This window comes from Pelodiscus sinensis, chromosome Z, assembly GCF_052426305.1.
Source record: "Pelodiscus sinensis isolate ZL-2025 chromosome Z, ASM5242630v1, whole genome shotgun sequence".
Taxonomy (NCBI): Eukaryota; Metazoa; Chordata; order Testudines; family Trionychidae; genus Pelodiscus; species Pelodiscus sinensis.
This window is the reverse complement of record NC_143085.1, coordinates 14,168,397-14,195,736: the sequence shown is the minus strand read 5'-3', so window position 1 is coordinate 14,195,736 and position 27,340 is coordinate 14,168,397. Positions and strand designations below refer to the sequence as shown.

Here is a 27,340-nt window from a genome sequence, read left to right as displayed (position 1 = left end):
CAAACAGGGTCGGACTAAGGATGGGCGAGCCAGGCAGCTGCCCGGGGTGTCAACCAATGGGGGGTGCCTGATGGCACCTTTAAGGGGTGCGCTGCAGCTCCCGAAGGGCTGCAGTGGCCGCCTGGGGTGGGAGCTGCGTTAACCCCTACAGTGCTCTTCCCCGCACGGCTGCAGGGCCCTGCACAGCCAGGCGCGGCCCACCCGGGCGGCCCTGGGCTGTGCGCCAGTGGCAGTGGCCAGGTAGCGCATGAGCTGTGCACCCGCCTGCGTGCCCCGAGGGTGGGCTCGCGCATGTGCCGTGCACAAAGAGGCTTGCACATGCGGCTGGAGGTGGGCCCACGCACCCTGGAGGCAGGCTCACGCATGCACCGTGCACCTGGTTGGTGCCACCCACCTGGGGTGCCAAAATGGCTCGGGCCAGCCCTGAGCACAAAACATTTGGGAGGTTGTTCTGTGGGCAATTTAGGGGTCTTCACTAAACTACTAAAGTTACTCCCAGTGCATTGATCTTGGATCCTGATCCAGGCTGTTAGGTAGCTGTAACCTCAGCCCACACTGGCAACTGAGTTACAAAACTTTCATTGTGCAGAAGTGTCAACAGAGGAAACAGCTTCCACAGGCCCCTGGTTGCGGTGGGAGGGGAGGGGACTCTGTGCTCCTACAAAGGACAAGGCCTCAGGTGGGAGGAATGGAGCCTGGGGCAGTCAGCTCTCAGGGCCATGCCAAATACGCCAAACCATTCTTTCCCAGCAATTGCCTCCTTTGCCTCCTGCCTTCGCTGAAGGGCCTGAGAGGTGTTCACACCCTCTTTCCCCTGAAAGACAAAAATTTTGCTGGGGGCAAGGGTCAATGAACAACCCCTTGTTGGGGCAGGAGCTCTCTCCTGTCAACAATGTGAATGTCACTCAGGGGGTGGAAGTATTTTGACAAACACTTCACTGCGCTGCCCAACTTTTAGCCACATAGCTGTGTCGACATGGCCCCTTTGCTGAAAGCTGTGTAGAGCACAAAAAGCCGCTGTGTGGCTTGAACAGAAGTTGATCTACTAAAAGCTGCTACCTCACCCACCTTGTCTCTCTAATATCCTGGGATCCACTCAGCTAACCTATCCCACATACACAATTCAGGACCCCCACACACGCCCTGCAGAGCTGGGCCAACAGTGCCTAATTAGTGAAACTGGAGCTGTGGTTCAAATCACTTTTTAGCTTCATAACTGAGGCAGCCAACCCACGGATATGGGGGCTATGAACTGCCAGCCAAGCCTAGAGATGCTGAGGCACGTACTAAGCGCTGTCTGCCAATCGCTCCAGTGCACAGGGTACACCGCTCCTTTTCACGGCCTGGGCATCTGCCAGGGCCCCCGGCTCCCTCCAGCCCCTTGCAATCCGAGCCGCCTCCCGTTTCTACCACTACGGGGCGCACACGCCACAGCCCAGGAGCAGCCGAGTCTCCCCGCGGGCCTCTGTGCAGCACAACACTGCAGAGGCGCCTGGCTCGGAAGCGTGTCATGGATGCTGCAGCGGCCGCTGCCAGGGGTCATGCGGGCGCTTCATGATGGGTGAGTCCGGGACCCTCTTGGCCGCGGGACACGTGCCCTAGCTTGCACGAGGGGCGAGCTGCCAGCCGCAGCGGGCCCCGCTCCCCGCCCTGGAGCAGGAGAGGACTCGGCAGCCTCGGCCCCTTGCCTTGAAGCGCGGCTCTCACCCGGAGGAAGGCGGCAGCAGCAGCTCCCGCCACGGGAAGGGGCTGGGAGCGGCCAGCTTGGCCAGCCACCGCCCTCGTCACGCTGGAGAGGTGCCTCGCCGGCCGGGCTGGCCCTTGTGCGCCGCAACATGTTGGGCTCTAGCTTAAGGGCCCAGCACTGGCTGCAAGTCCCTGGCCGGGGGCAGCGTTCCTGGGAGCCTCCTGCTCTCCGCAGCCCACCAATGTGGGGCTCCCCCCCCTTTGCTTAGTTCCCGACACTGCCGCTGGTGGAGGAGCCGGGCAGCGATTGTGCATTGGAGTTGTGGGGCTGGGGAGACTTCTGGCAACAGGCTGGCGTGCTGGCAGGGGAGTTAACTTGGGGGCTGGCCAGGAAATCAGGGCCCCGGCTTCACCCTAGGGGATCTTAGCGGGTCTAGCTTGCCGGGACCAGCCCTGATTTATCAAGGGCTTTTTTGTGCGTCTCTGCCTCCTTCAGGACATTGCCATCCTTTTCAGGGGACCTCCCTGCTCCTGATGGTTTACGCGGGAAAAGGCCAATGGGACCTGAAGGGCTCTGCAGCTAGGGAAGGAGAAAGGAATTCCTGTGATGAAATGTTATTGCTGCAGATAGTGTTAAGTGCTCCAGCTGAGGGGGAGGGGAGGCAGGGGTTGGGTGCTATATTTTATATGATTTAAGAACAAAGGAGGCATGGCCCTGTGAATAAGCAGCTCGATTATACTGAACAATCGCTTAGAAAATGAGACAAGTTCGCTGTTGCTTCAGCCAGTTGCTTTCTGCCCTCTTGTTTGCGGGCAATAATTAAGAATTCTAGTTCTCTTACCCTCTTCCTAAGCAAACACGGTGGACTCTATAAATAGCTCAGGTCTTTGCTGCTTGATTCAGTACTCCACGCTTCCTGCTTGTTCTCAGCGCATGCCCTGCAGGCTCCTTACTACTGCTGGAGTCCCAGCTCAAAAGCACAGAGATGACGAACGGCTTGTATGTACGTAGAGAAGGAAGAACTAAAGAGGGAGGGGAGGGAAAGAAGATCTGATTGACTCCTGGAGGCGTGCTCTACTCCCAGGGCAGTTCTGGTGAACCGGAAAACCTCCAGCTTTCCTATGTGTCAAATGCTAAATAAACTCCATATGCTCAACAATTAAACTAGCCTCAGATATGAGTGATAAGAAAGTGCAAATACCAGCATGAGGGAACTTTACTTCCTCTTCATCAGACTAAGGGGAAAGGCAGTGTGAGGAAATTAAGACACTAACCTATTTCCCTTGTTCAGTGTTTTATTTCAAAATAACATATTTGATGCCTTTTTTAAACAAGGATGTAAGTTACTTCTTTGGAATAATAGCAGAACTCAGACATCTTATACAGAACAAGGAACCACTCTTCACCCTTTCCTTGAGATATGGCTATTGGGCTTTCCCTGAAATTTGGCTATTGGAATAAATCAGTCTTTTTACACAGACTAACAGTTTATTTTCTTCTAGGATTGTCTGAGCCCTGATTCCTGATGTTTCTCCTATTCAGATACTATAAACTAGCTGTTCAATATTATTGAATCGAGAAACCAGAGGATTCTGAACCTTGACAGACTGTCAGTCATTTAACTTATTGTAAATCAGTAACCTTTTAATCTGGAAAAACTACTCTTAATCCATCTGGGTAATATAGCATGACACTCCTTCCGTCCCTGAATAGAAATGTGAATGAGGCTGGTCTTGGCACTGTGGGATGGGCAGAGTACCATATGTGAGAGCCACAATTACAGTAAATTGAAACTAGCATGCCAATGTATTAGTCATTACCATTGTAAACAGCTGAGGTAGAGCAGCAGATCCGGTAGGAGGCAGACTCATTTTTTTATTCATTTTCTACCTGATCCTGCCTTTTCCTGTAGCCCATTAATGTGTGCTACAGCATTCATTTCTTTGATCTTGTTTCCTTTGATTTCCTGTCAGGGCTGACCCCTAAGGATGCTTCAGTCCAGGGTGAAGTTAATTGTAACCGGAGATGACTTTGGCTACTGTCCAAGGAGGAACCAAGGAATCGTGGAGTGTTTCCTGGCTGGTGCAGTTTCCAATGTTTCTCTTCTGGTCAATGGCAGTGCTGCCTCAGATGCTGCACAACTGGCAAGAAGGTGAGCTACTTACTTTAGTCCTTTTCACATGCAACCTTTCCAGGCAATAGGAACAGAGCCAACACTGTAACATTAATTGAATTCATAATACTTATAGCCAAATGGAAAAATTCATCTTTCCTAGACTTATGTAAGGAAAACTAGAACTGGTACATAGAGAAACAAGGTGGATGGAGAGAAGTTTTTGAAGTTACACAGAGCCTTTCTTCAGGACTGGGAAAAGTACTCCAAAGTGTGACAACTAAACACGGGCAATGTTCCCTCTAATCTTTTCCATCCACTTGTGGAATTTTTGTATCTATGTGCAGAATATTTTATGTGCACTGTGTGAATGTGCACCACCAGTAGGAACAAAAACATTTAGCCGTGGGTACTCTTCTGGGCAGCTGTGCGGCATTTGAATGTGTCCTGAGTAGCTGCACAAGTTTACAGTGAACACTGAATACATGGTGTAACATATTGTTTAACATATTGTTTACTATGTAATACAAGGTGTAACATAATGTTGCTAGAGTCCATTAAAGGTCAAGTGGGCAGTTAACTTCATTAGTCATAAGACAAGGGAGAGTTGTAATCAGCCATAAATCCAGTGTTCCTACCTACTCCATGATTTGTAGTGTCTAGCACATATGAATTTAAGCTTGCAGACCTGTCTTTTGAAGATATTGTGCACATTTACCAACTGAGTTTACTTCACCCACTTTGTCTCTAATCTCCTGGGAACAACACAGCTACAACATTACTTTATTAGCAAAGTAAACAAAATACACTTGTCTGCACACAGTACTCTAAGGGTACATCCACGCTACAGTTCAGCACCCTCAAGCTTAGTCTGCACTATGAGTTTTGCCCAAAAAAGAGGCAATGCAAATTAAGAGCAGATTAGCATTTTCTTGTGCTTCATTTGCATAATGTCTTTCAATCTGTTTTCACGCAAGGGGTTTTTGCGCAAAAACAAGCAGTGCGGCTGTGGCCGTTTTGGGCAAAACCCCTTTTTGCGCAAGATCCTTATGCCTCTCCAGGAGTGTAGCTGTAGCCTCAGGTTCCTGGTAAGGGGCTGTTGAATTGCAGTGCTGATATTTGGGTTGGGACTAAAGTCTGAACTCTATGACCTCCTTCCCTCCTGTTTACGCTTGAGCAGCCCAACCCCCACCAGATTCAGATAGCTGGTCTGGGCCAATCTCAAGTTTTAATTTCAGTGTAGACATACCCTAAATGACTCTGCCTCCTTTTTACTACTACTTTTTACATTTTTTCCCTCATGAATAAGGGGCAGAATGTTTGTTGTTATTCCAGAATGTTGGTTGTTATTTCATTGTTGCAGTATGAGTTTGTTAATCTCTTGCTTTCCAGAGAGCTTCAAGGGATGCCATCTGATGAAAAGTCCATGCTTTAAAAAGCAAATAGCTTTACCGAACTGCTTATGCCTTAGGCCAGGTCTACACTAGACCCAGCAGCCCGGCTTAAGGTATGCAACTCCAGCTACATAGAATACATAGATGGAGTCAGTTTACATAAAACTGAGTTTGGCGGCATCCCCACAGTGGGAGGTGAATGGGAGCAAATACTCTCCTCAGCATCCTTTACTCCTGGCAAGAGCAGGAGTACCAGATGTCTGTGGGAACTTCCTCTAAATTTGATTTAGGAAGTCTTAAATCGAACACTGGAAGATTGATCACAGCAGCGGTGATTTTCCACAGATTGAAGTCATGGCATTAGCTTAGATTCTTAGAACTGAACAAATTGTAAACATCTCACTTATTTTTACCATTTATGCTGTATTACTTTTTGAACTTCACTCAGGTTTCACTCTCTGGTCCTCAGGCACTAGTGCAATTCTACAATATTTGGGCTGCATACCTATGCAATTCCAACCAAGAAACCATATTTTTAAACATTTTTAATGAAAGCATTTTACGCATACTCATAAAACCATTGATAAAACACATGCACACACACAAAGAAGTTTGGTACTTTAATGATTTTATGTACACATCCCTGATTACTGCAGGGGCTCTTTAAGAAACACTGTCACCCTTGACTCTGTATTCACAAACCCTTTCAGGCAAAGTATTATTTGCAACTTATTTAGAAGGAAAAACCCAGCTTATACCCCAACTCCAGGCTGGGCTAGCTCTTGGAAACAGATGTATTTCCTGAAACAGAGGCCAACTTTATAAAATGCACCTGGAAAGTACTGAATAGGCTAAAAAGTGTCTTTTTAAAAAGAGGGCTCTGAGATCTTGTGTCCCATTTCCCAACTCCAGTTGTTCCCAGGGGACAGCTTTATACTAACAGCTTCCTGCTAGTTCTCTGTGAGCACCCAAATCCGTCTTTGGAAGAGGTTGGGATATACATGTGTGTTTTGCATGATGTGTGTATAACTGCAGCCACATTGAAAGACAGTCATTAAAAACAATCAGGGAAGATGCCCAACTTGTAGCCCTACAACTGTGGCCCTCTACCCACAGATACGACCTAACACACGTGGCACCAGCATAGTTTTCCCACCATCATGTCAACCCTGAGCCAAGAATCTTTCCTAAGGGCAAGATGGGAGTTCAGTCTAACTGCTCCTTTAGTCCATGATCTCTCTGCCTACAAGGGACCAATTAATTTAGTATCAAGTTTGTTTGTTAGAATGACTTGCAACTGTTGACAGCAGAGTAGATCAGGTAGGATGTGTCAGGAGAAAGTATAACCTAGAGGCCTGCTTATTAGTAAATTAAAAAAAAAGTTGTATAACTGTGAGATTAAGGTAACACTTTCTCAAGATAACAGATGTATCATGGAAAGCTTTAAACCCTGGCACTCTGGTGATAGTCTGGTATTATAGCCTTTCAAGCCCTATTCACTGGCAGGTTTTTAAATATAGTCTCCACCTGGCCTAGTTTCTGGTTACATACACTTCCGGAGACCATGTGACTACAGTTTAAAATGGCATAACTGAATGCAGGTCACAGCATTTATACTGTCAGCTGACTACGTGTTCTAGAACAGATTTGGAGGGACATTTGACAGTACAAATTACAACCCTCCTTTCCCTTCCTTTATTTTATCAAAGCAAACGGGTTGCTTTGGATTCTAAACATGTGAAATTGATTTAAATCATTTGAGGGAAAACAAGCTTGGTAGCCTTGGAAACATTTTAATACTAAATAACGGTAGCCAAGGACCTGAAAACAGATGAATAACTTTAAGCAGATTTAGCAGTCCCATCTAATTCAACGTGATTCATATACACAGATGTTTGTAGGATCTTATTGTTTATAAAGCTCCAAAGTGAAGCTCCCACAGGAGAGCTTAATTCAGGTAGTGTTTGTGCATGTTGCCACAATAAATGTAGCATCTGATTATGCATAAGAACCCTTTTAGCTCTTTTTTCTGATTGAGATGTTAGCTGGTTGCTATAAAGGCTCAAACCAGCATTCTGTCAGAAATCTGATTTTAAACAAGTCTGAGGCTGTGAAATTCTTAAAGTCCGTAGTGAATCCTATGCCAAAATATTGGTGCAGGGAGCAGGAAAAGGAGGACAGTTTGCATGACTGTCTATGTAATTCCAGATTCTCTCATGTTTGGAGATTTTGAAGTTTAATTCTACTATGATTTTTGGTTGCCTTTAAAAGAAAACTACAACATTCTTTCCTGGTTTTCTATCCAAGCCCGCAAAGTAACTGGCAAATATTTGCAACCTGAATTCCATAGTGAAGTTTTCAGCCTGAGAATGGAGAACAATTGTGGTGAGGTGCCTGTACCTTTTGAACTTATCTTTGGATTTAGAGAAGGATCACTGAAGTAATTAGCCTCAACTTCATTATAGGCAGGCAAAGCTTAACTAATTAAGCACAAACAAATGGCTACTCTTCTCTCTCAAATATCACCTTTCAAAATGAAGTCTCTTCTCCAATTTATCTCATCAAGTGGGTTTTTCCCACAAAAGCTTATGACTGTGTATACTTTGGCTAGTCTCTAAGGTGCCACAGGGCCACTTGTTGTTTTTCTCTCTTAAGCATCCCATCCTTCATTGAAATGGTAGGAGTAAAAGCCCTTCCAATTGGAATTAGTTTATTTTTGTTTCCCACTGGGTATGTGTAAATGAACTCTTATTATATCTCTAGTCAGGGTATGAATCTACCCTGTTGCAGGCTTAGTGTCTGCATGGACCCCACTGCATGCAATAGCAGGTCCCTAGGACACTTTGATCTAGCTACAGCGCTGGGGTGGGAGAGAGTGATCGAAGAGCAAAACGAATCATTAATAAGAATTAACACGGTCCATGTGAAACTCAGTGTGAAGCACCCCTGTGTGTGGTAGATTCATATCTGAGCTTTCCATGAACTAAATGTTCAGGCAAGCCTGATGTAATGAAGTGTGTGTCATTCTAGACTTCATTTCACCATCACTTTGTTATGCCTCCCTTGGAACATCCTATGTTGCCTTTTGCTGTGGTTGGGCTATTCAGCAGAAGAAACAGAGCAGGTATTAGCAGATCTTAATAGCAGCTATAAAGCAAAACAAGTGACTATAGAGCATGACGAATCGGACCCATTTTAATTATATTGCTCTCCTTTATTTATTAATTGAGTCCCATATCAACTGCTCCATTATCTTGCTTGGGATTGATGTCAGACTGATAGACCTATAATTATTCAAGTCATGTCATTTACCTTTTTCAAATATTGAGCAATATTAGCTTTTCTTCAGTTTTCTGGAACTTCTCTGGGGTTCTAAGACTTAATGAAAATGAACACTCACAGTTCAGCTCTATAAAATCATGAATGCGAGTTTATTTTAACCCACTGGTTTAAAATGTCTAACTTTAGTAATTGCTGTTTAACATCCTTTGAGATACTAATAGAATGGAAAGAGTGTTATCATATGATAGGACTACATCATCCAATTTTTCCCCAAATATAGAACAAAAAATGTATTGAACATGTCTGCTTTTTCAGCATTACTATTGATAATACTATCATTTCAGTCTAGTAATAGACCAATTCCATTATAGGATTCTTTTTGTCAAGTATTTAAAACACTCTTTCACTATGCTGGCCATGCCTCTCTCCTTGTGTCCCTTTGCTTCCCTTATCAATTTTCTAAAATTCTTAGCTTCTGATTTATATTTATAATTGTCAACTTCCCCTTTTTTCATTTGCTGCATATTTTTTTATAGCTGCTTTCACATCACCTTTACATCAGGCTGCTTTTTAACCAATAGAGCCTTCTTCCTTAACTGTGGGATTGTGGCTTTGGAGCATTCATTAAACTGTTCTTAAACAATTCCCTATTTTTATTCACATTTTTCTGATTAAAGTCTTCCCCCCAGCTAAGAGGAGACTTGCATATGGGAAGTCCCTTTGGATAGGTGGAGTTTTATACCTATGTTAGGGTTGGGTTCTGGTTTTGCCTCTCAACAGTTTGCTTGTTAATTTTCAGTGCTACTTGATTTAGTTTGTACTGCTCATCTTTGTTCCATATCTTACAATACCCTTGTATCCAGCCACGTTTGCAGATTTTATGAAGATGAATAATTATTGCTTCAAATAAATAAGATGCTGATCTATTAGTCTGAAGAGTAATGTACAACCTCAATGCCTCTGGGAATCAACACGTTCAAAGTTTGAAACATCTTTTTTCCTTGTTAAGCCCCTCAGCATGCCTGGCTCCGAATATTGGCTCCTAGTTTAATGTCCCATCATGCTCCAGCTGGCATGTCTCTTCATTGGCACAATAGGATATTGGATGTTCTTATAAAGTTTTATAAAAAGAGCAGACTTGCCTATTGGAAGTGGATCTTAGGGTAGATTTCATTGTATTAATTACCACTGGGACATAAAAATATGTAATTCTGCTGGTTTGATTGGACCTGCTGTTTGCTGTACCAGCAGGTTTGTGTGGCTGGTAAGTTGCTTCTAGCATCAGAGCAGGAGTTGGTGCTCACCACAAAGTCTGAATTGTTGCAGGACTTGAAAAACATCTTAATGTCTTGTTTCAGCCAGTCGTGAAACAATTTATCAGTCATCCTTAATAGTAACTTTCCTGATATCAACAGCATTACATAAGGGTGGAGACTGAGACCTGCCATTCTTAAACTGATTTATTGAATTATATAAATAGATTCCATCATCTTATCCTTACTGGAGATAGAGAGGTCTTTTAAACATTTTCCACAATGCTTTCTTCATTCTTTTGTCAGTTAAATTGTGATTGAACATTGGAAATTCTAACAAAACCACATTTAAGTGCCTTCTGTGTTTTCCTTTCCTTTCTCATCAACACTGATTGCAAAATGCATGTGTAAACAGTAACTTCATTTTGGCTTTCCTGCATGACATTGCCCTAATCTGGAAGTATTTCTGCTATTCCCTCCACATTCTCATCTTATTAAGACCTGCATCGCCATCATTTCCTCAGTAAGCAGTGATGACATGGGGGCAGCCCAATAGAAGATCTTGTCTGCCTGGGAGGTAATGTACTCAGCCTCCGTAGCACCCTCTTGCATCATCAGACTGCAGTGCTGCAAAGGGCCTTGTCTTCAATGTGTCCTGGGAGCTGTCTGCCTCTCACCAGGTCTTCTGTGACTCAGTCCTGTGGCTAAGCCATAAAGTACGATCCCCTTCCAGGGTAGCACAAGATACAACGGAAAATCCAAGCTAAATGTCCAAGTAATAGTTCTTCCAACTTCTCAGGCTCCACTGCAATGTTTGCATTGGCCCTTCTTCAGCCTTCCCCACAGCAGCCTAGCCTGCTGCTGCACAATTCCCCTTCTCGTCTTCCTTCTTCTCTTAGTAGGTTTTCCCTTGGCGCTTCCCTGGCAGGTTCCCCTTGGCATCAACCTGCTCTTGTCAGCCCTAGCTCAAGGCTTCCCCACAGGAGCGTAACCTACTCTTTGGACCCTTCTATCTGATTTAGTCTCTGGTTAAGACCTGGCTCAAAGATTCTGCCCCTTCATGTGCCAGACTCTGTACTGTAATCCATCTTCCTCACACTGAATCCTTAGCTCTATGTATGTAGCAGTTCATGATTCCTTACTTGGATCACTAATGATCATGAAAATGCCCTGTCACTATCTGTTCAGAAAAAACTGAATGTGGCTTGCCTTGAAGGCCAGTCAGTGGCATTACTCTAGATAGGGTTTGTTGGCATAGTGGTATTAGGAGAGCTGTCCCAGCAAACCTGCCTACTGTAGGCACACCTTATACCAACCAGCAAAAGTGTGCTTGTGCCGCTGCAGCTTGTTTCATTCTGGTACCTGGTGTCAGATTACTTCAGCAAAAGAGTGCTTTTACTGGTATAGCTTATACAAGCTCCCCACATGAAGTAACCTACAGGGAAAAAGGACTTTTTTTGCAGGTATAAACTGCTCCTACCTGAGCGCTTTTGCTGGTATAAAAGTATCATAATAAAACCATGCCTCTAACCAACATTACTACACAAACAAAAGTTTATAATGTAGATCAGGCTTAAGAAGCCTTGTCTCTTTTTAAGAGGCTTTGTAATCTGAAATAATGGGAAGAAAAACAAGAACAAGATACAAGACAATTACTTTAGATGTGTTCTTTGACCAGACCTCAGAGTTCATCAGAGGGTGGCAATGACTAGCTTTTATGCAACAACATTATAGGTGTGCAAATGTTTTTGTATTTACCAAGCAGAAATCCAGTGGTGGTCTGCTGCCATAAGTTCTTCTAAGCATTGCACAGCCTAGCATTGCTTTCCCTGTCATCAGGCACTCAGGTATTTACTAACGTGACATCTGTATGCAGGCATTTCTATCTTTATCATGTCAGCACTTAGTAATAAAAGCCATCAAGCCCAGTCAGCTGGTTGTTTCCGAGGTAGGGTTACAAACAGAAAGCCAATAGGAAGTCAGTTTACTTAAAAAGGATGTGAATTGAATTAACCTAGCATTGCTATTTGAAAACATGCAGCTTAAAGCAAGAGCTGTGTAAGGGCGTATAAAGATCCCTTCCAGATTCCCCACAAGGAATTGAAAACAACTGAAGATTCTGCATTGAACCCAGCATATGGCTGGTCAGGACTTGGATCTAGGAACAGACACACATCTAGAAAGCTGATGGAAATGCTCACAGCAAGTTTAACTCAGTTATGTAAGAAGAATCCAGTAACCAGAGAAACTCAGTTGTATTCTGAATTCAGCATTTACTGTGATATCAGATTAGGTTAGTTATTTCAGCCGGAACAATTGCTTAGAGCACTCAGACTGAGAAACCACAGATCCTTGAAAAGGAAACTATTCCAATGATTCACTTACCTGTTTTATTCCCGTCAGTTGTTTGCCTTTACCACATGAGTACATTTGTCTCCCCTACCACTGACTTGAATGATGCAAAATGAATTTTGAGAACAGAGCTGGTAGGCTGGCTTTGACAGTTACCATTCACTCAAGAGAAGTAGCTGTATGCTGTCCCATTATTGAGTGTTGACAACATACTCAGTATCGTACAGAACACAGAATAGATTAGAATTCTGCCCCAAGAAGCTTACAATAAAACTAAGTCCTACTTGTCTGATTCTTATGGATAGTCCCTTTGGGTACCCGTCGTAAGGTGTTTTCCCCATTTCACAAAAAGGGTGTCATTTTGGTTTATCACAGTTTAGTTAAACCCTGATGCTGCAGAGCTGCGGATCCAGGAAGACTCTGCTGTGTCCAGGGAACACGTCTTTTCTTGCAGAAGAGTAGATGTGCTCTTTTGGAAGTCCTCCTTCCACAAGGAAGAAGGGCTCTTCAGAAAAAGGAGGATTTTCCAAAATTTAGCCCAGTGTAGACAGGCCAAATTTCAGAAAAGCCTCTTTCTAAAAAACTATTGGAAAAAGGTACATAAATTGCGGAGCACATTTTGTGTACCTGTTTCCGATAGATCATTGTAGTCAAGATGTAGCCTGGGTCACGTTCTAGTGTTTCCTCCATATGCCTGTACCCCACTAACCTGGATAAAGTATGCCTGGGATCAGGAACAGAATCCTGTCCCCTTTGTGGCAGTACAGATCACTGCCAAAATATTACTTTTGTTTGTGTTTTCATCCAGTTGAGTTAATTTGGGAGAGAACCTCTCCCCAACATCAGGATTATTATAAACACCACTCAGTGCAGAATAGCTGCTGCTGAATACATGCAGAGACACCACATTCAATGGTTTAATGACTCTCAAACTTCTTAGCAGCTACATCCATTTTAATGACTGCCTACTCTCTGCTCTGTGTGCTGGGGAGGGAGGAGGAGGCTTTGCATGCTGTCTTGACCTCCTCCAGCAAAATCTCTCAGCTCCCACTGGCCAGTTTCTGGCCAATAGGAACTGAGAAATGTTGCTGGGGCAAGGGCTGCGAAGTCTCCACCCCTCCTCTCCTGTCCCTGCCTGGAGCAGAGTTATGTGGAGCAGCTTGGAACTGCCACAGACAGGTGGGGAGCTTGCCTCAGGTTTCGGCAGGGCTGCTGGCTAGAAACCACCTAAGTAAGCAGCTCCCAGCCGGAGCCTGCCTCTAGCACTCCACTCCTTGTCTCCCCCAAACTATCTGACCCAGGCTACCACCCAAACTCTCTGTACCTACTCTCCCCACCTCCTCCAGGTCACTACTCCCTCTCAGACCCTGCATTCCCTCCTACACCCTCCCCCAGGCCAGAATCCTCTCCTGCATTCAGACCCCCTCCTGAGCCCTATACTCCAGTCCACAGCCCCAGATCATAGCCCCCTCCTTCACCCAAACTCCCTCTCAGACCCCACACCCTCTCCTGCACCCTAGTTCTCTATCCCAGGTTCCCTTCTACACCCCAAAGCTCATGCCCCTCCATAGACGTGTGGCCCTTGACCACTTACCAAAATCTTGGAGTGGCTCGCCCCCACCAAAAATTATTGCTCACTCCTGTTGTACCATGATCCACTTCTGAGAACAAAAATTACTACATGACCATAAGAGACAGGACTGAATACTGAGCCTACCAAGCCCTGCTGCTCTGGGTGGAAGGGCCAACGCTGAAGCCCCAATGGCTTCTGTTCTGGGTGTGTGGTGTGTAACCTTAGCCTTGGGTAGTGGGGCTTGGACTTCATACTTGCTGGGGTCCCACCCCACAGTTTGAGAACCCCTGGCATATGGCATCCCAAAGAAAACACATGCAGGTAGGACAGGAAGATGACACGTTATCAGTACTCCTCAGAGGACTTTAGAGTTAAAGATCTACACAAGCTGCAGGGCAGAATATAACTCTTCAATAAAGGGTTTATCAGATGCTCAACTCTTTTTGGCCAAAATTTGGAACATGCCTTGTGTGACGGGGTACAGTCACAGACAACACCTTGAGGGTGACTCCCAGGGTTCTGTCACTTGCCATCCTACTCTCTGGGGCTCCTCACTGCCTGGTCCTGCTGGGCTGGTCTCCCCCAGCCAACGCTCCTGCCCCCACCGAGAAGCAGTACAGACATTGAACCACTTCAGGTCCAAGGAGAGTGCAGTTTAGGACCCAGCTTCCTGGGATATCACTTCCCAGATGGGATCAAATCCCAAAGAATGAGGTAAGCCACCTTTAACAATGAACGGAGGAATGTGCACACTGAGTGTAGACACAGCCAGAGTGTTTCATTGCTACTGATTCTGCCATTCTGTGTCATAGAATCAAAGACTTAGAAGTGAAAGGGATTTATTAGGTTGTCTCCCAGCAGACAACATAGGATTGTTCCTTAGAGAGGATCTATTCTTGTTTAGCGTCTTGCTCTGCTTCTCCTTCCAGAGGAGCAACAACACTACATTCCATGATGAAAAGAGACAATGAAACCTCTCCACATAAATCCAGCAACTAGGATCTCCCTGGAGACAGGGAAGGGGAAATGTAACCAGCCTTTTGTTCATGTTCTAGGCATAACATTCCAATAGGTCTGCATGCCAACCTGTCTGAGGGCTCCCCTGTCTGCAAGGCGCTCAAGAATTCCTCCCTGCTCAACAAAGATGGATTCTTCCACGGAAAGATGGGGTTCAGGACGGTTCTAGCAAAAGGTCTCCTGAAAATGTCAGAGGTGGGAGAAAAGACAAATGACACTCCCTAGACATCATTTTGCTTGATTGCTTATCCACAGACCAGGTGAAAGCTTTTCCAGGTCAGAGATCAGGGGCATGTCGATGGTTTGTAGTAACATAGACAAGTCTCAGGGTGAGCTCCAGGATTAACATGGCCTGTGTTGCAGAATTTTGTCTTATAGTTGAAGCATGAGCCTGGCAGGCAGGAGCATTGGATTTTACTAGATCGGCTTTGTGACTATGGGCAAATCATAGCACTTCTTTTTGCCTCAGTGACCCCACATTCATTTGTTTTATAACCACTTCCTTAAATTTTACAGGAATTATGGCTTTTAAAGTGTCCTGAGATCATTTCATGGAAATGCAGTAGAAGTGCTTTCTAGGGTTAATTTGCCTGTTGAGAAACTGTTTGAGTCTGATAGTTGTCAGTTTGAATCTTCAGAGTATGTTAAACACATAGGCTGTGTCTACATTGGCATCCTTTCTGGAAAAGGGATGCTAATGAGACACTTCGGAAATGCAAATCCGCGGGGGATTTAAATATCCCCTGCAGCATTTGCATTTACATGGCTGCCGCTTTTTTCCAGCTCGGGGTTTTTGCCGGAGAAAAGCGCCAGTGTAGACACGATTTTCCGGAAAATAAGCCCTTCTCCGGAAGATCCCTTATTCCTTCTTTCAAGTAGGAATAAGGGATCTTCCGGAGAAGGGCTTATTTTCTGGAAAATCGCATCTACACTGGTGCTTTTCTCTGGTAAAAACCCCGAGCCGGAAAAAAGCAGCAGCCATGTAAATGCAAATGCCGCGGGGAATATTTAAATCCCCCATGGATTTGCAATTCCGAAGTGTCTCATTAGCATCCCTTTTCCGGAAAGGGATGCCAATGTAGACACAGCCATTGACTTGGTGGGTGAGGGAAGAGGTTTTCACCTATGTTCAAACAGGATTTTGGTAGCTAGTGAGAGAAGTTTGGTGGCTACAATTTAATTCCCAGTGACTTTTAAGAATACGTGGCCACCACCCAATGTAACACTCTAGGGTGTATCTTCAACAGCAGCCCAGAGCACAGTAACAAGTGCTAACATGTCTGGGCAGGTCAGAGTAGGGCTGGGGGAGGAATCACCCCCACAAGGGCTGGTGAGAGCCAAGAGTTTTCCCTTCCCTGTTGTTTGTGGAGAGCTGCCCACTCAGACACAAATAACTACATTCAAGGAGAGCCTTCCCAGTGAGCCTGGGTGTGGTGCCCAAAGGCCTTGGTTGGGACAGAGCCCCATTGCACAGACTAAAAGGCCAGCAGTGTCTGCCTGAAAGAACCTACAGGAATGTTGGGATGAAATTGTCAAAGCTCAGTGCCTGTTTCCCATTTGCTTTAATGGACACTGGAAATCCAGCTCCCTTGGGTGTCTTTAACAATTTCACCCTCTATTTATAGCCCCTCTCCACACATAAATGGTGCTCCTCAGGGACCTGGTCCCAGAAACCTAATGGGGGACCAGAACCCTTGGCAAATTACAGGGGAGTGTCCAAAGTAGGAATGTCAACATGTAGTCAGCTACACGATTAACCAATAGGCCTGGGCTTATTGGTTAATCCTATTGACTACATGCACTCCCCTCCTCTTGCTGCCTCTGAATCAGAGCAGCAAGCAGGGGGAGGTAGGAGTCAAATATGCGCAGGGAGCCAGCTTTTAAGCTGGTTCCCTGTGCATGCTGGCTCCAAGGAGCTGCCTTCCCCTCTCCTTGCTGCCTCTCACAGAGTCCCTGGGGTGGGGACAGGTCAGAGTGGGCACATATGGGGAGCCAGCTTTTAAATTGGCTCTCCAAGCGTGCTTGCTCCATAGAGTCACCTGCCCCTTCCTGGCTGCCTCCTGTAGAGGCAGTATGGGGAGAGCAGGTGGGAACTGGTGCTCACAAGGAGCAGGCTTTTAAGCTTTTAAGTCAGCTCCCTGTGAGCACCGGCTCCTGCCTGCCCCCCCCCCATGTGTAAACGTGTAACTGCTAACATTTCAAGCAGTTACACGCTTACCCAAATACTTGGTAGTTAGCATCCCTAGTTCAGGTTTGGCTTCGCTACCAGTTGAGGGTGCTCACCACCTTTTAGGAGCAAGCCCTACATGAGTAATAATGGACGGAGTCATGGATGGGGTAGGGTGTCCTCCAGTGAATATCTTATATCAGATGTCTCCTAGTCTCTGCATTAGTGACATTTTTCTCTTTCTCCCCCTTCCTTCCCACCTACCATCTTCATTATTTAGGTGAAACAGGAGCTAATGGCACAAGTCGACCTGTTTCGGGAACTGACAGGTCACATCCCTCATCACATGGATGGACACCAGCATGTTCATGTTCTTCCAGGTAGGATGTTGGTGATTTTCCTCCCAGCCCCCTGTAATTAAGGATAATTTTGTTTAGAGGGAACCCCCCCACACCCAGTTTGCTGAATAAGCTTTTTTGCCAAATATTGCTGAATATTTGGTCATAAACTACAGAAATCCCATTCCAGAAATCCCATTTTCCACATCCAGCATGAGAGGAAATTATCCTTCCTGTGCCTGAATCTGCTGCCATTTAACCTCCCTTTCACTGCCTCTAACACTGTGAAGATCTTCACAGTCCTAGAATGGCAGCTTCCCTCCCAGAGCTGATAATTCAGTGCTGAATCTTCCTTTACTAATTCTCTACCCTGTCAAAGTCAGGCAGGGAACAGACCGGCAGCCACCTGACCATTCTGAAATTCTCAGCATTACAATACTGTTGGAGGAGATTTTTTAATATTTGTTTTTACCATTTTATAAATAATTGGGTGTTTTTTCTACTGTGTTTTCTTAGCATCAGACGTTTGAGATGATTGAGGTTAAAGGTATCACATAAAGAGAAAAAGAGACCCTTTATCCTTTTGGGCAGGATGTACAGAAAAACAAATGGCACTTAGGTGAATGACTACATTTTATGTCTTTGAACATCTTCTCTTCTTCCCCAGATATCTGTGCAGGGCCCGCCTTAGATATCAAGGCTCTCTGGCTTGTGCTATGCAGGAAATCAAGTCAGCTTGAGCACTGGGGTCCCTTCTGACTTTAAATGCTCTGAATCTATTAATTGTTCTGACTTCCTGCCCAAACCAGCAATTATATTATTGCTGTTCACTGCAACTTTATGATCTCAGCAGCACATCTACTACATATTTTAGAGGGTTTGTCTGTCTGTTTGATCAAGAACTCCTCCTAAATGGTAAGAGCTAAGACCATCAAATGTGGTATACAGCTTCCTAATATCATAACTTAAAGCTGCACAAGGGCTTGGTTGTGCCAGGAAAATGAGATGTGCCTGGATTGGGATTGCTTTTCATAAAATCATGCAGAAAGGAGAGAGAATCACCAGTTGAAGTACAGTCCTCACAATTGTCATAATGGAGTGAATTTTGAAAGAGACTGAACCAAAATGAGCCCCCCCCTTTTTCTTCAAAAGAAAAGAAAAAGGATGAATCTGTAATAGGATTGCTTCTCAATAACATTACTGAAAAGAGATAAGGTGGAGAAATTTGGAGTAGTGCTCTGTTCAGTATTGGGCAATGCTGGATAAATCTGCTAGCTTCTTATAATTAAGAAGCAGGAATTTTACCTACTACTCTAGAGCTTATATGTTTCTCTCTTTTTGCTGGTCACAGAGGCGAGCAAGCAGATGGAGAAGGAACAGGGAGAGACTGGTGGGTGGGAAGAAGGCAACTGCGCCATACTTTCCTATGCCCCTTCCTGTCACATACATGCCATGCAGAGATCTGTGTTCAGTCAGATAGATGTTGGGAAGACATTTTATGCTGCATGTTTCCCAGATATGTCTGGGTAATAGATGCTGAAATTAGCTAGGGAAGTTAATGTTGCTCAGTGCAGGTGTTTTCCATGGCTTCCCTTCCTACAAAACAACCCAAATGCTGCCTGTTAACAGTTAATTATAGTAATGAAGAGCAATAAATATTAATTTAATTATAATGAGAAGAACTGATCACATTATGTTTCCAGAAAGACTGGATCTGGTGAGAGAAATTACTGTTGTGCCCTCACTGCCGTAGGAGGATTTTGTGTGGCTTATAGGTGGTGTCAAACCTTCTCAAGTGCTGACACCAGAGGGTTGCATGCAATACCCAGAAATGTATCAGGCACTTTTGAAGGTTTCAGCTGAGTTGTTTATCTACTGTAGCTGTGGCGGTAATTTCAGGGAGCAGTAAATGGAGTACAGCTGCTGACAAGACTGGAGAGGCTTCCATTTCTGCCAGTCTCCAATGACGACAGTAATTGATCAGTTGAGCCTCACTTAGAGTACATTGGGAGGTCTAGCAGTGGGCCACAGTGCTGCTATGTCTAGGGTGAGGATTTTGGAGCCCGAGCTTCACAGCAATTCAGGCCTCTTTCTTCCAGCAAGTTTCTGAGAATCACAGGGCCTGACTGCAGTTGCCTTCCACCGGTGTCAGCAGATATTCAGAGAGAGAGAGAGCACCTTATTCTAGGCCAATCAGCTTATTTGTAGCAATGGAAAAACAACTAGATCAAATAGATATAGATGGGTGCACTCAGGGCCAGCAATCACCAGGGTCATGATAGCTCAGGAGAGCTGATTTCCTAGTTTTGTAATTTCTAACCGTAAATTCTCCCTTTTCTTGTAGAGGTTAGACATGTGTTTGCACAGGTGTTAGAGGAGTATGGGATCAAGTATACACGTGTACCAATAGAACCAGGTCTTCACAGCTGTGTGTGGATAGAGCCACCTCTAATGGACTTTTATCTGGGAGTAGAAAAAGATTCCCTTGACACAGTAGATGTATTTACAAGGTATGGAATAAGGTAAGACACGTACACCAAAGAATTCAGCTCTTATCTATTCTCGATGTTTTTCATTATTCCTCGCAGAACATTACATAAACAGAAAGCAGGTGTTCTCCAACCTTCACAGGGCAGGTTTCTTCAGTGTTTTCTATCTCCTTTGGACTCAAGGGCACAGTAGCAAGAACTAGGTTACTTATAGGAAATACCATATTAAATCAGGCAATTGGCCTGCAACTGCTGTTGCTTTTTACCCTCTCACAGCACCATATGGTGGCAGATATGCACCACTACAGTCTCCTACTGAGACAATAGGGAAAGTATAAATCGGAACTTCTGTTTGCAGTGTTGTTGTGGCCATGTCAGTCCTAGGATATTAAAAAGACAAATGTGGGTGAGATAATATAAAATTCTCTTTAATTAGTTAACAGGTTAAACATTAAGTTTAATCAGTTAACCAATTAAATGGGGTTGGGTGGAGGGGCTGCTCCTGCCCACACTAGTTAACCATAACTGGTAAGCATCACCTGTTAAAGTGTTATGCTTACTGGTTAACCACTTAACCATTCACATCCCTAATTTCTAGTATCCATGCCAGCTGTTCAAACCAGAGTTCTTAAAGTGCTATAGACATGACTCTGTGCACTTGATCTGACCTTATATTTAATGTGTATAGATTGGATCTCCCTGATCTGGCACCCTGGGGACAGACCTCTTAAACAGAGGACCTTCTAGTTTAACACCAGACAAATGGCCTTCCTAAGCCAAGTTCTGTGCTCAGTTATACCTGAGAACTTTGTTGTATTTTAATTCTGCATGCCCTTACACCTGTCAAACCCACTTTGGTTTGTACAGGTGAAATTTTTAAGAGTTTGGCCCTGCAACTGGAACATCACTAATAATTCTGTTAATAATGCATAAGACGACATAACCTCTGGCTCCCTCCCTCCCTCTTCATTTTGTTGGCTTATCAATACTAACTGCAGTAAAATCCTGTAATTTTGTCCCTAAAGTAAGCAAGTATGGCTCTGGCTAAGCACGAGAGTCAGCTCTGTTAGCAAGGTTTCCCATTTTACAGTCAAATTGAGGCAAAATCAAGGTATTAGAGGTAACTAGAACCTGAAATTATGATTTATTAATTTTTCAACAAATCTTTCAATAAAAACACACAATTTTAATGTACAGTAGTAAACGGTATCCTTCCTGATCAACATGCTTACCCCCAGTTTAAAGTAGGTCTATAGGGCTCTAACAACAGCTGTAGCATGACTCATTTACACATTTTCAAACCAAAGCAATGGGACAAAGTTAACTTCGCTGGGGGTCTCTATGGGCACAAGGTCCTCATACATCTTACAGCCTGCAGGAATGGAGCTTTTGTTCAAAAATGGATATATTAATTGATGGTGTTCTGTGTTGGTGTATGTTAAAGGATGAGTTATTGTTAGGCTTGTTTGGATTTATTTTGTGTTTAAATATCTGAAATAACTTTGTTTTGAAAATATCACACTACAGCTACGTTTCATACCTTTTATTCATATTAATTTTTGTATCTCCCCCTTTCAATAGGTGGGTCGACATTTATATAGGTTTGAGTACAATGGGCAAAAACATGTCTGTCAGCAACATTAAGAGTGCCATCGATAGTGCCATGCTGACTTTTACCACCAAGGAAAACTCTCACATGACTCAGTTTTCACCTCAAGATCAGCAAAGCAGAACAGTCACAATTGAACTGATGGTACATCCAGGGTACCCTACTATTCCACCTGCTGGAGGCTGTGGCGAAGGACCAGATGATTTTTCACAGTCATGGGAGCGCTTGCATGAACTCCAGATATTAATGAATCCAGAGTTGCAGAACTATTACAAAACAAGGAACATTCAACTTTGTGCATTTAAAGATCTTTAAGCAAGAGGAGATACATATAGCCTATACTGGGGGGAACTATAGCTGATAGTATACTAAGGATTTAGACCACTTTTGTCTATACGCCTCATTAATGAAGATGAGAACTGTGAGTGGACTGGGATCATCTTGTAATTAAAGTAAGTAGAAATAATTGGATTCTCCAAAACACTCAACAGCAACATCTCAACTTGTATCTCTTTCATTATCAGATTTGTAAACCACCTCAGCTGATTTGAAAGCGATGGATTTCCTTTGTGTAATGTACTCATGGGACACTACACACTTTAACTTGGAAATCAAGGCCCAACTCTCAGTCTAACAGTAAATCATTTCCTGCAGATGCTGCAATAGCACATAGCTCACCCACAGCTCACCCACATGTGGCTGACAATCATGCATCAACTTTTTGAAATATTTTTTTGTGAGGTGGCAGGGATTAGTTGCAAAAAGACACAAAGCCTAGGAAGTAAGGCTTAGCTGGCCAAGAGAGCCTGATTTTTGTAAACCTAATAACTTTGAACATTTAGTTAAATATTCAAAATTACTGTATTTTCCTTTTTATTTTTGTATTTGAAAATGTTGCATTTTTATTGATGCGTATAGAAGAGAACGGGTCATTGCAAACATTTCTTTTCCTGCACTAGGGCTGCATCTAGACTGGCAAGTTTTTCCGCAAAAGCTGTCTACACTGGCCGCTTGAATTTCTGCAAGAACACTGACTTCCTGCTGTCTGAAATCAGTGCTTCTTGCAGAAATACTATGCTGCTCCTGTTCAGGCAAAAGTCCTTTTGCACAAAGCTTTTGCGCAAAAGGGCCAGCGAAAATGGTGATCGGGGCTTTTTTGCGCAAAAGCGCAACTAGATCGGCACAGACGCTTTTCCGCAAAAAGTGCTTTTGCAGAAAAGCGTCCGTGCCAATCTAGATGCTCTTTTCCGCAAATGCTTGTAACGGAAAACTTGTCCATTAAAAGCATTTCTGGAAAATCATGCCTGTCTAGACATAGCCTAAAAGTAATCAGCTCATGGTATTAGCCTACTGATTCCTTCAATCATATTTCATACCACTGGCTAGATGCAGAGTTACTATTCTATTTAACTGTCAAAAGCAAATAATATTGACAGCATTTCCAGACAAACATTTTATGATTTTGCAAGAACAGCAACTGTTGGCTCATTTGATATTTCATGTCTGTTACCTGTAAAAATCCTACCAACAACTGTAAATACACGCCACACCATTCATGAGATGGTGGTTGTGATGGCAGCCACTTACCATAATCATGAAGGTGGTCTAACGGGAACAGTGACAATGAGAAGGGAAAAACAAAACAAAAACTTCAAGACTTTCTAACTTCTGTTGTTCCTGGCACCTTTTGCTACAGTTCCAGATCAGTTTTCATTCAGCGTTACCTCAAGGAAGATTTTTCCAAAGGTATGAGCTTAGTGCCTGCCAAAACTGTAGTTTCATGTGAGTCAGTGTTGTTCATCTTGGATATATTAAGAGACCTCATTTTGGCACAAATGCCTTTGTTACAAAGTCGTAACTGTTTGAAGTGCAAACTGCAGAAAAATTAGTCTACCCAGTACCCATTCATACTAGGGCTGTGTGCAAACAGGGCATGATTTTTCCATGATTAACTGGACCTATTTCGTGGCCTGTTCCTTGCCAACTGGGAATATTAATATTTGTGCAAGGAAAAGTAAGAAACATTAATGCAGTATTAAGATTGCCTGAAAGGTGCTTGATACAGCAATTCCATAAATTTAGATTACCACAATATTAATTACACAGGTTTACAATTGCTACCATAATATGTACAGAATGTGCCTGAGGCAATATTAGAAAAGAAACCAATTTTTGGAAGTGCTTGATATGTCAAACAACTTTACGTGACCATTAGTGTTTACAGTGAGTGGTAACATTTTCAGGTTACTTTATATAATAAAGTATAATAAAAGAACAAGGGCTGTAAGAGTTGCAATTAACAATAGAAGAATGAGATTGTAAAAGTGCTGGTAGAAGTGTAAGTGCCATCTAGTGTTTGACTATTTGTTGTGCAAGAATATACCAGAGGCACTGGGGATTATCTAAGATTTTTACACATGACCTTGTTTTATTACATACTTTTAAACCTTTGATTTAGTCTCAGGAATACTTACTCTGAATTTGCTTTGATCACATTTAATCATCAGAACTTCCATTGTTATGAATTGTACTGTGATTTGTATTCATTTGCTTCCTTCAAACTAACGGAATACTGTGAAATCAGCGTTAACAGTGGCCTTCACCAATTCAGTTCTGCACTGTGAATATTAGACAGTTTTGTAATTGACCATATTTTTAAATAGGATAAAAGCAGAATTTTAACATTCAAATGAGTTGAAAGCACTTTAATGTAGAGATGTGAGTAAAGAGTTCCTAATTTTAAGTAGATGGGCTGAACTATATTTTATGTTAATAGGGAAACTAAACTTAGTAAAAACTTAAAAAGCAATGAATAGTCTAGCAGCACCATAAAGGCTAACAAAATGTGTAGGTGGTATCATGAGCTTTTGTGGATACGACCCACTTCTTCAAATGACTGGAGTATTAGAAGTCCAGATTTGACAAAGTATTGAGAGCTGAAGTTCATCAAACTATAAGCTTCTCCTGTATAAAATTTTTTTCACAATCCAATCTGACTAAAAATAAAGCATGCCACGAAGCCTTTGAGAGTATTTTTATTACAGGTAGCAGAATGGAATTGCAGAAAGCCTATACCAATACTTTTGGGTGTATAGTTTTACCAGTATGCTATACTTTTGGATCTTAAACTGCATGTTTAGAATTGAACATGACTTAGGGAACTAATAGAACAAGAGTTTGAATTCCTGAGTTTACACAGGACTGGCTTAGTACTTTTCACTTGTCTACTCCCACTTCACCCATACAGTACATATACTTATTTGGTCTGTATATTTTGCAGAAAGTCACCTATAAGTAAAAGCTACTACATGTGTTTCACATCTTACAGTTTGCAGACAGGACTATAAAGAATAGACTTGGGATCAGTATTTTCTTCCACCTGACCCTAGACATAAAATTGGGTAAGCATGGCCTTCCTACTGGCTGTTGTGAATTTGAAATGTAATTCTTAACATTATCCAACCTCTTCAGTTCCCTTTCAGTGGTATCTAATTCACATGAATTCAGCATTTAACCTGAGAGGTTTACAGTCAAAGTATATTCACTATTAAATAGAAAGAAAAGTGACAAACCGGTGCTACAGTTTTTATAAATGTAAATTTGGGCAATGGCAAGTCTCCATGCTAACACACTTGATCAAGAGGAGAAAAAGCAATAGGTCATTTAGGTATCTGATGCAGAAGTTACACATTTCAGTTTGACAGATAATTTGGCATTTTTTTATTTTGAATCAGTGAGCGTGAATGAAACAAAATCAGTACCAACTTTCTGCAAATGAAGACAAAGATGTGAAAATCTGGTAATAGACAGTGCTCACCAAACCTGAACACACATAGGAAATGCAAATTTCCTTTATAAGGTGACCATGGTTTAACTTTATTTACCTGCCAGAGAATCTAAGAACACTTAAACAAAAGTTCTTAAGCTCCCTCACTTATAAAATGTTTTCTTTTCAACAGAGGTACTGGGCTGTCATTGGTTATACTAAATTCTAAATCAAAGCTGGATCTAGATTAAAAAGAGTCTGGGCAGAAGAGACAGAAATATACAAGACATACTTAAACCAAAAAGGGTTTCACACACAAGTTCTGAAACATTGCAAAGACAGATCCTATACTAATGCTGATTGTAGGAGTACAAATAACCATCTGGGTGTGAAGAATTTACTAATATAGCTTTCTGCACAACAGATATGCACTCCAAATCTCAGATTTCTGGAAATAAACTTGCTTTTTCAATAAGACACCAAAATTCTAATGGTTGGGAAGAGAAGGCAATTGACTGTGTGGCTATGACCTCATTTTAGATTTAAGGAGGGGAAAAAGGCAGCTAAAAATATGAAAGCGTAAAAGGTATTGTGTCCTGAACAGGAAGAGCTTCCTTTTATCTGAGCAGGGATGCCTTGGATGGAAGGGAAAATACCTTATTTTTACCTGAATAAGTGAGGAGGGAGTATTACTTTAAATACTCATTGACTCATCTAACTCGAGTGTAGTATATTATTTTAGATATTTATGAACAATACTAGTGAAATGAATTCTATTTATTTATTGCTTAATGCTATTATCATACCATTAAAAAAGAATTATACAATAATTGGTGGGGGGAGGGGCATTGCTATCCCAAAAAATACAGATGGTTTCATAATACATTTTGATGTGAAGATGTACTCAAATAGCTAGCCATGGCGTCAGATTTAGCTTTCAATTTCAAAATTAATATTTCCAAAAGGATTGATTTTTAATTCAGTTTTTTTACTTTGGTACCTATTGGTCCCCAATTTCAAAAACTTCCTAAAGTGGTTGCAATGTTGTTCTGTGCAATTTTTCCTAGCTCGTCTGCATAGATATTAATAATAAAAGTGAAAGAATTTCACAATCACATTCCACTATTCATTTGCTATAGATTTTTTTTTTAGTTTTCCAAAACTAGGACATAAGCCATATTTTAATTCAATCACGCACACAAAACTTGGGTTTCCCCATTTAATAAACATTATTGTGGTAACATCAGCCAAATTTACATAAGACCCCTAGGCTATTTTTCTGATTGTTTTTGTGGGGTTTTGTTTTGTTTATTATGTTACAAACTGAAGTTAAGGGGAACTTGCTACCCAAGTTCCACAAAGCACAGTGCAACATTTAAAGAGAAAAAGTAAACAACTGCCAAACATCCAACCATGTTCCATGAGGACAGGGATATATTTTCTAAGACATCAGTTTGGGGGAAGAAAATTAAATGAAAAATTAAATGAATGCAAGATAGTGGGAACTGCAAAGGAAAAGAAGAAACAACAGCCACAACCTTTTGAATTTTAAGGGCAGAATATAAGTCTAAGATAATTTTGATAAATTCTGACAAGTAAAAGAAACAGCATCCTTTAAAGTATACTGAAGCAGTGATTTTTAAACAAAGAAAGCAGAACTAGAACATCTTAATTTTTTAATCCTTTCTTTACAGGTTACCTAGACCACTTTTGATTAAGAAAACTGTAGAAAGTTAGTAACAGCCACAAGCAAACACCAAAAGGTGGCACTTGTCAATTTTCCATAGAGTCCTGCTTTGTGGTGTGTCTGAAATGCACTGCTCCGGATCTTCTATCACACATTGCTGACATCAATTTTGTCAGATTTTAGTCCACTGGTCGCTTTTCACCATATTTCTTTGTAAACTCTTCAGCATTCTTACAGAATTTTTTACGGTCCTTAGAGTATTCTTCAGCTAGATCAGCCCGAAGGGGGTGCTCAGGCTGTGGGTCATTCACCAGAGCTATGAGGGACTGGATTACTGTTAAAAGAAGTACAAGTATTGTCAGTGGTTTGAACATTTAATTTTTAAATTGCTGAAATGTATGAATGATGCATTAAAAAATAGAGTTTAAATGGTGTTAAGAATGTCCTTATAAATCTATATGCTTTCCAAAAACAAACCAATACATTGATAAATTATTGAGAACATAGCAACTGGACCCAGTTCAAAATTGTAGTTTGGTAATGATTCTGAATTAATATTCATCTCAAGAAGGAAAAACTGGAAGCTGACATTAGAAAAATAGACAAATCCCAT

At 42.6% G+C, this 27,340-nt stretch overlaps 2 protein-coding genes across 3 annotated transcripts in view; one reads left to right on the top strand and one right to left on the bottom strand.

Moving 5' to 3' along the window:
• Positions 1-1,423: 1,423 nt before the first annotated feature.
• Positions 1,424-25,029, top strand: YDJC (YdjC chitooligosaccharide deacetylase homolog). Of its 2 annotated transcripts, none has more exons than XM_075898271.2 (6): positions 1,424-1,561; positions 3,661-3,839; positions 14,710-14,866; positions 17,119-17,218; positions 19,521-19,686; positions 21,247-25,029. In XM_075898271.2, the coding sequence occupies exons 2-6, from the start codon at positions 3,676-3,678 to the stop codon at positions 21,587-21,589; spliced, it is 930 nt and encodes a 309-aa protein (XP_075754386.1). In that variant the 5' UTR covers positions 1,424-1,561; positions 3,661-3,675; the 3' UTR covers positions 21,590-25,029. The 2 variants fall into 2 exon arrangements, with proteins under 2 accessions (XP_075754386.1, XP_075754385.1); XM_075898270.2 differs by having other exon boundaries at positions 19,521-19,698.
• The window catches only part of UBE2L3 (ubiquitin conjugating enzyme E2 L3), a 24,814-nt gene continuing 22,444 nt past the window's right edge, over positions 24,971-27,340 (bottom strand). The window contains exon 4 of the mRNA XM_075898273.2: positions 24,971-27,061. Within this exon, the coding sequence (XP_075754388.2) occupies positions 26,907-27,061 (155 nt within the window). The 3' untranslated portion in view covers positions 24,971-26,906. The remainder of the gene's footprint in view (positions 27,062-27,340) is intronic.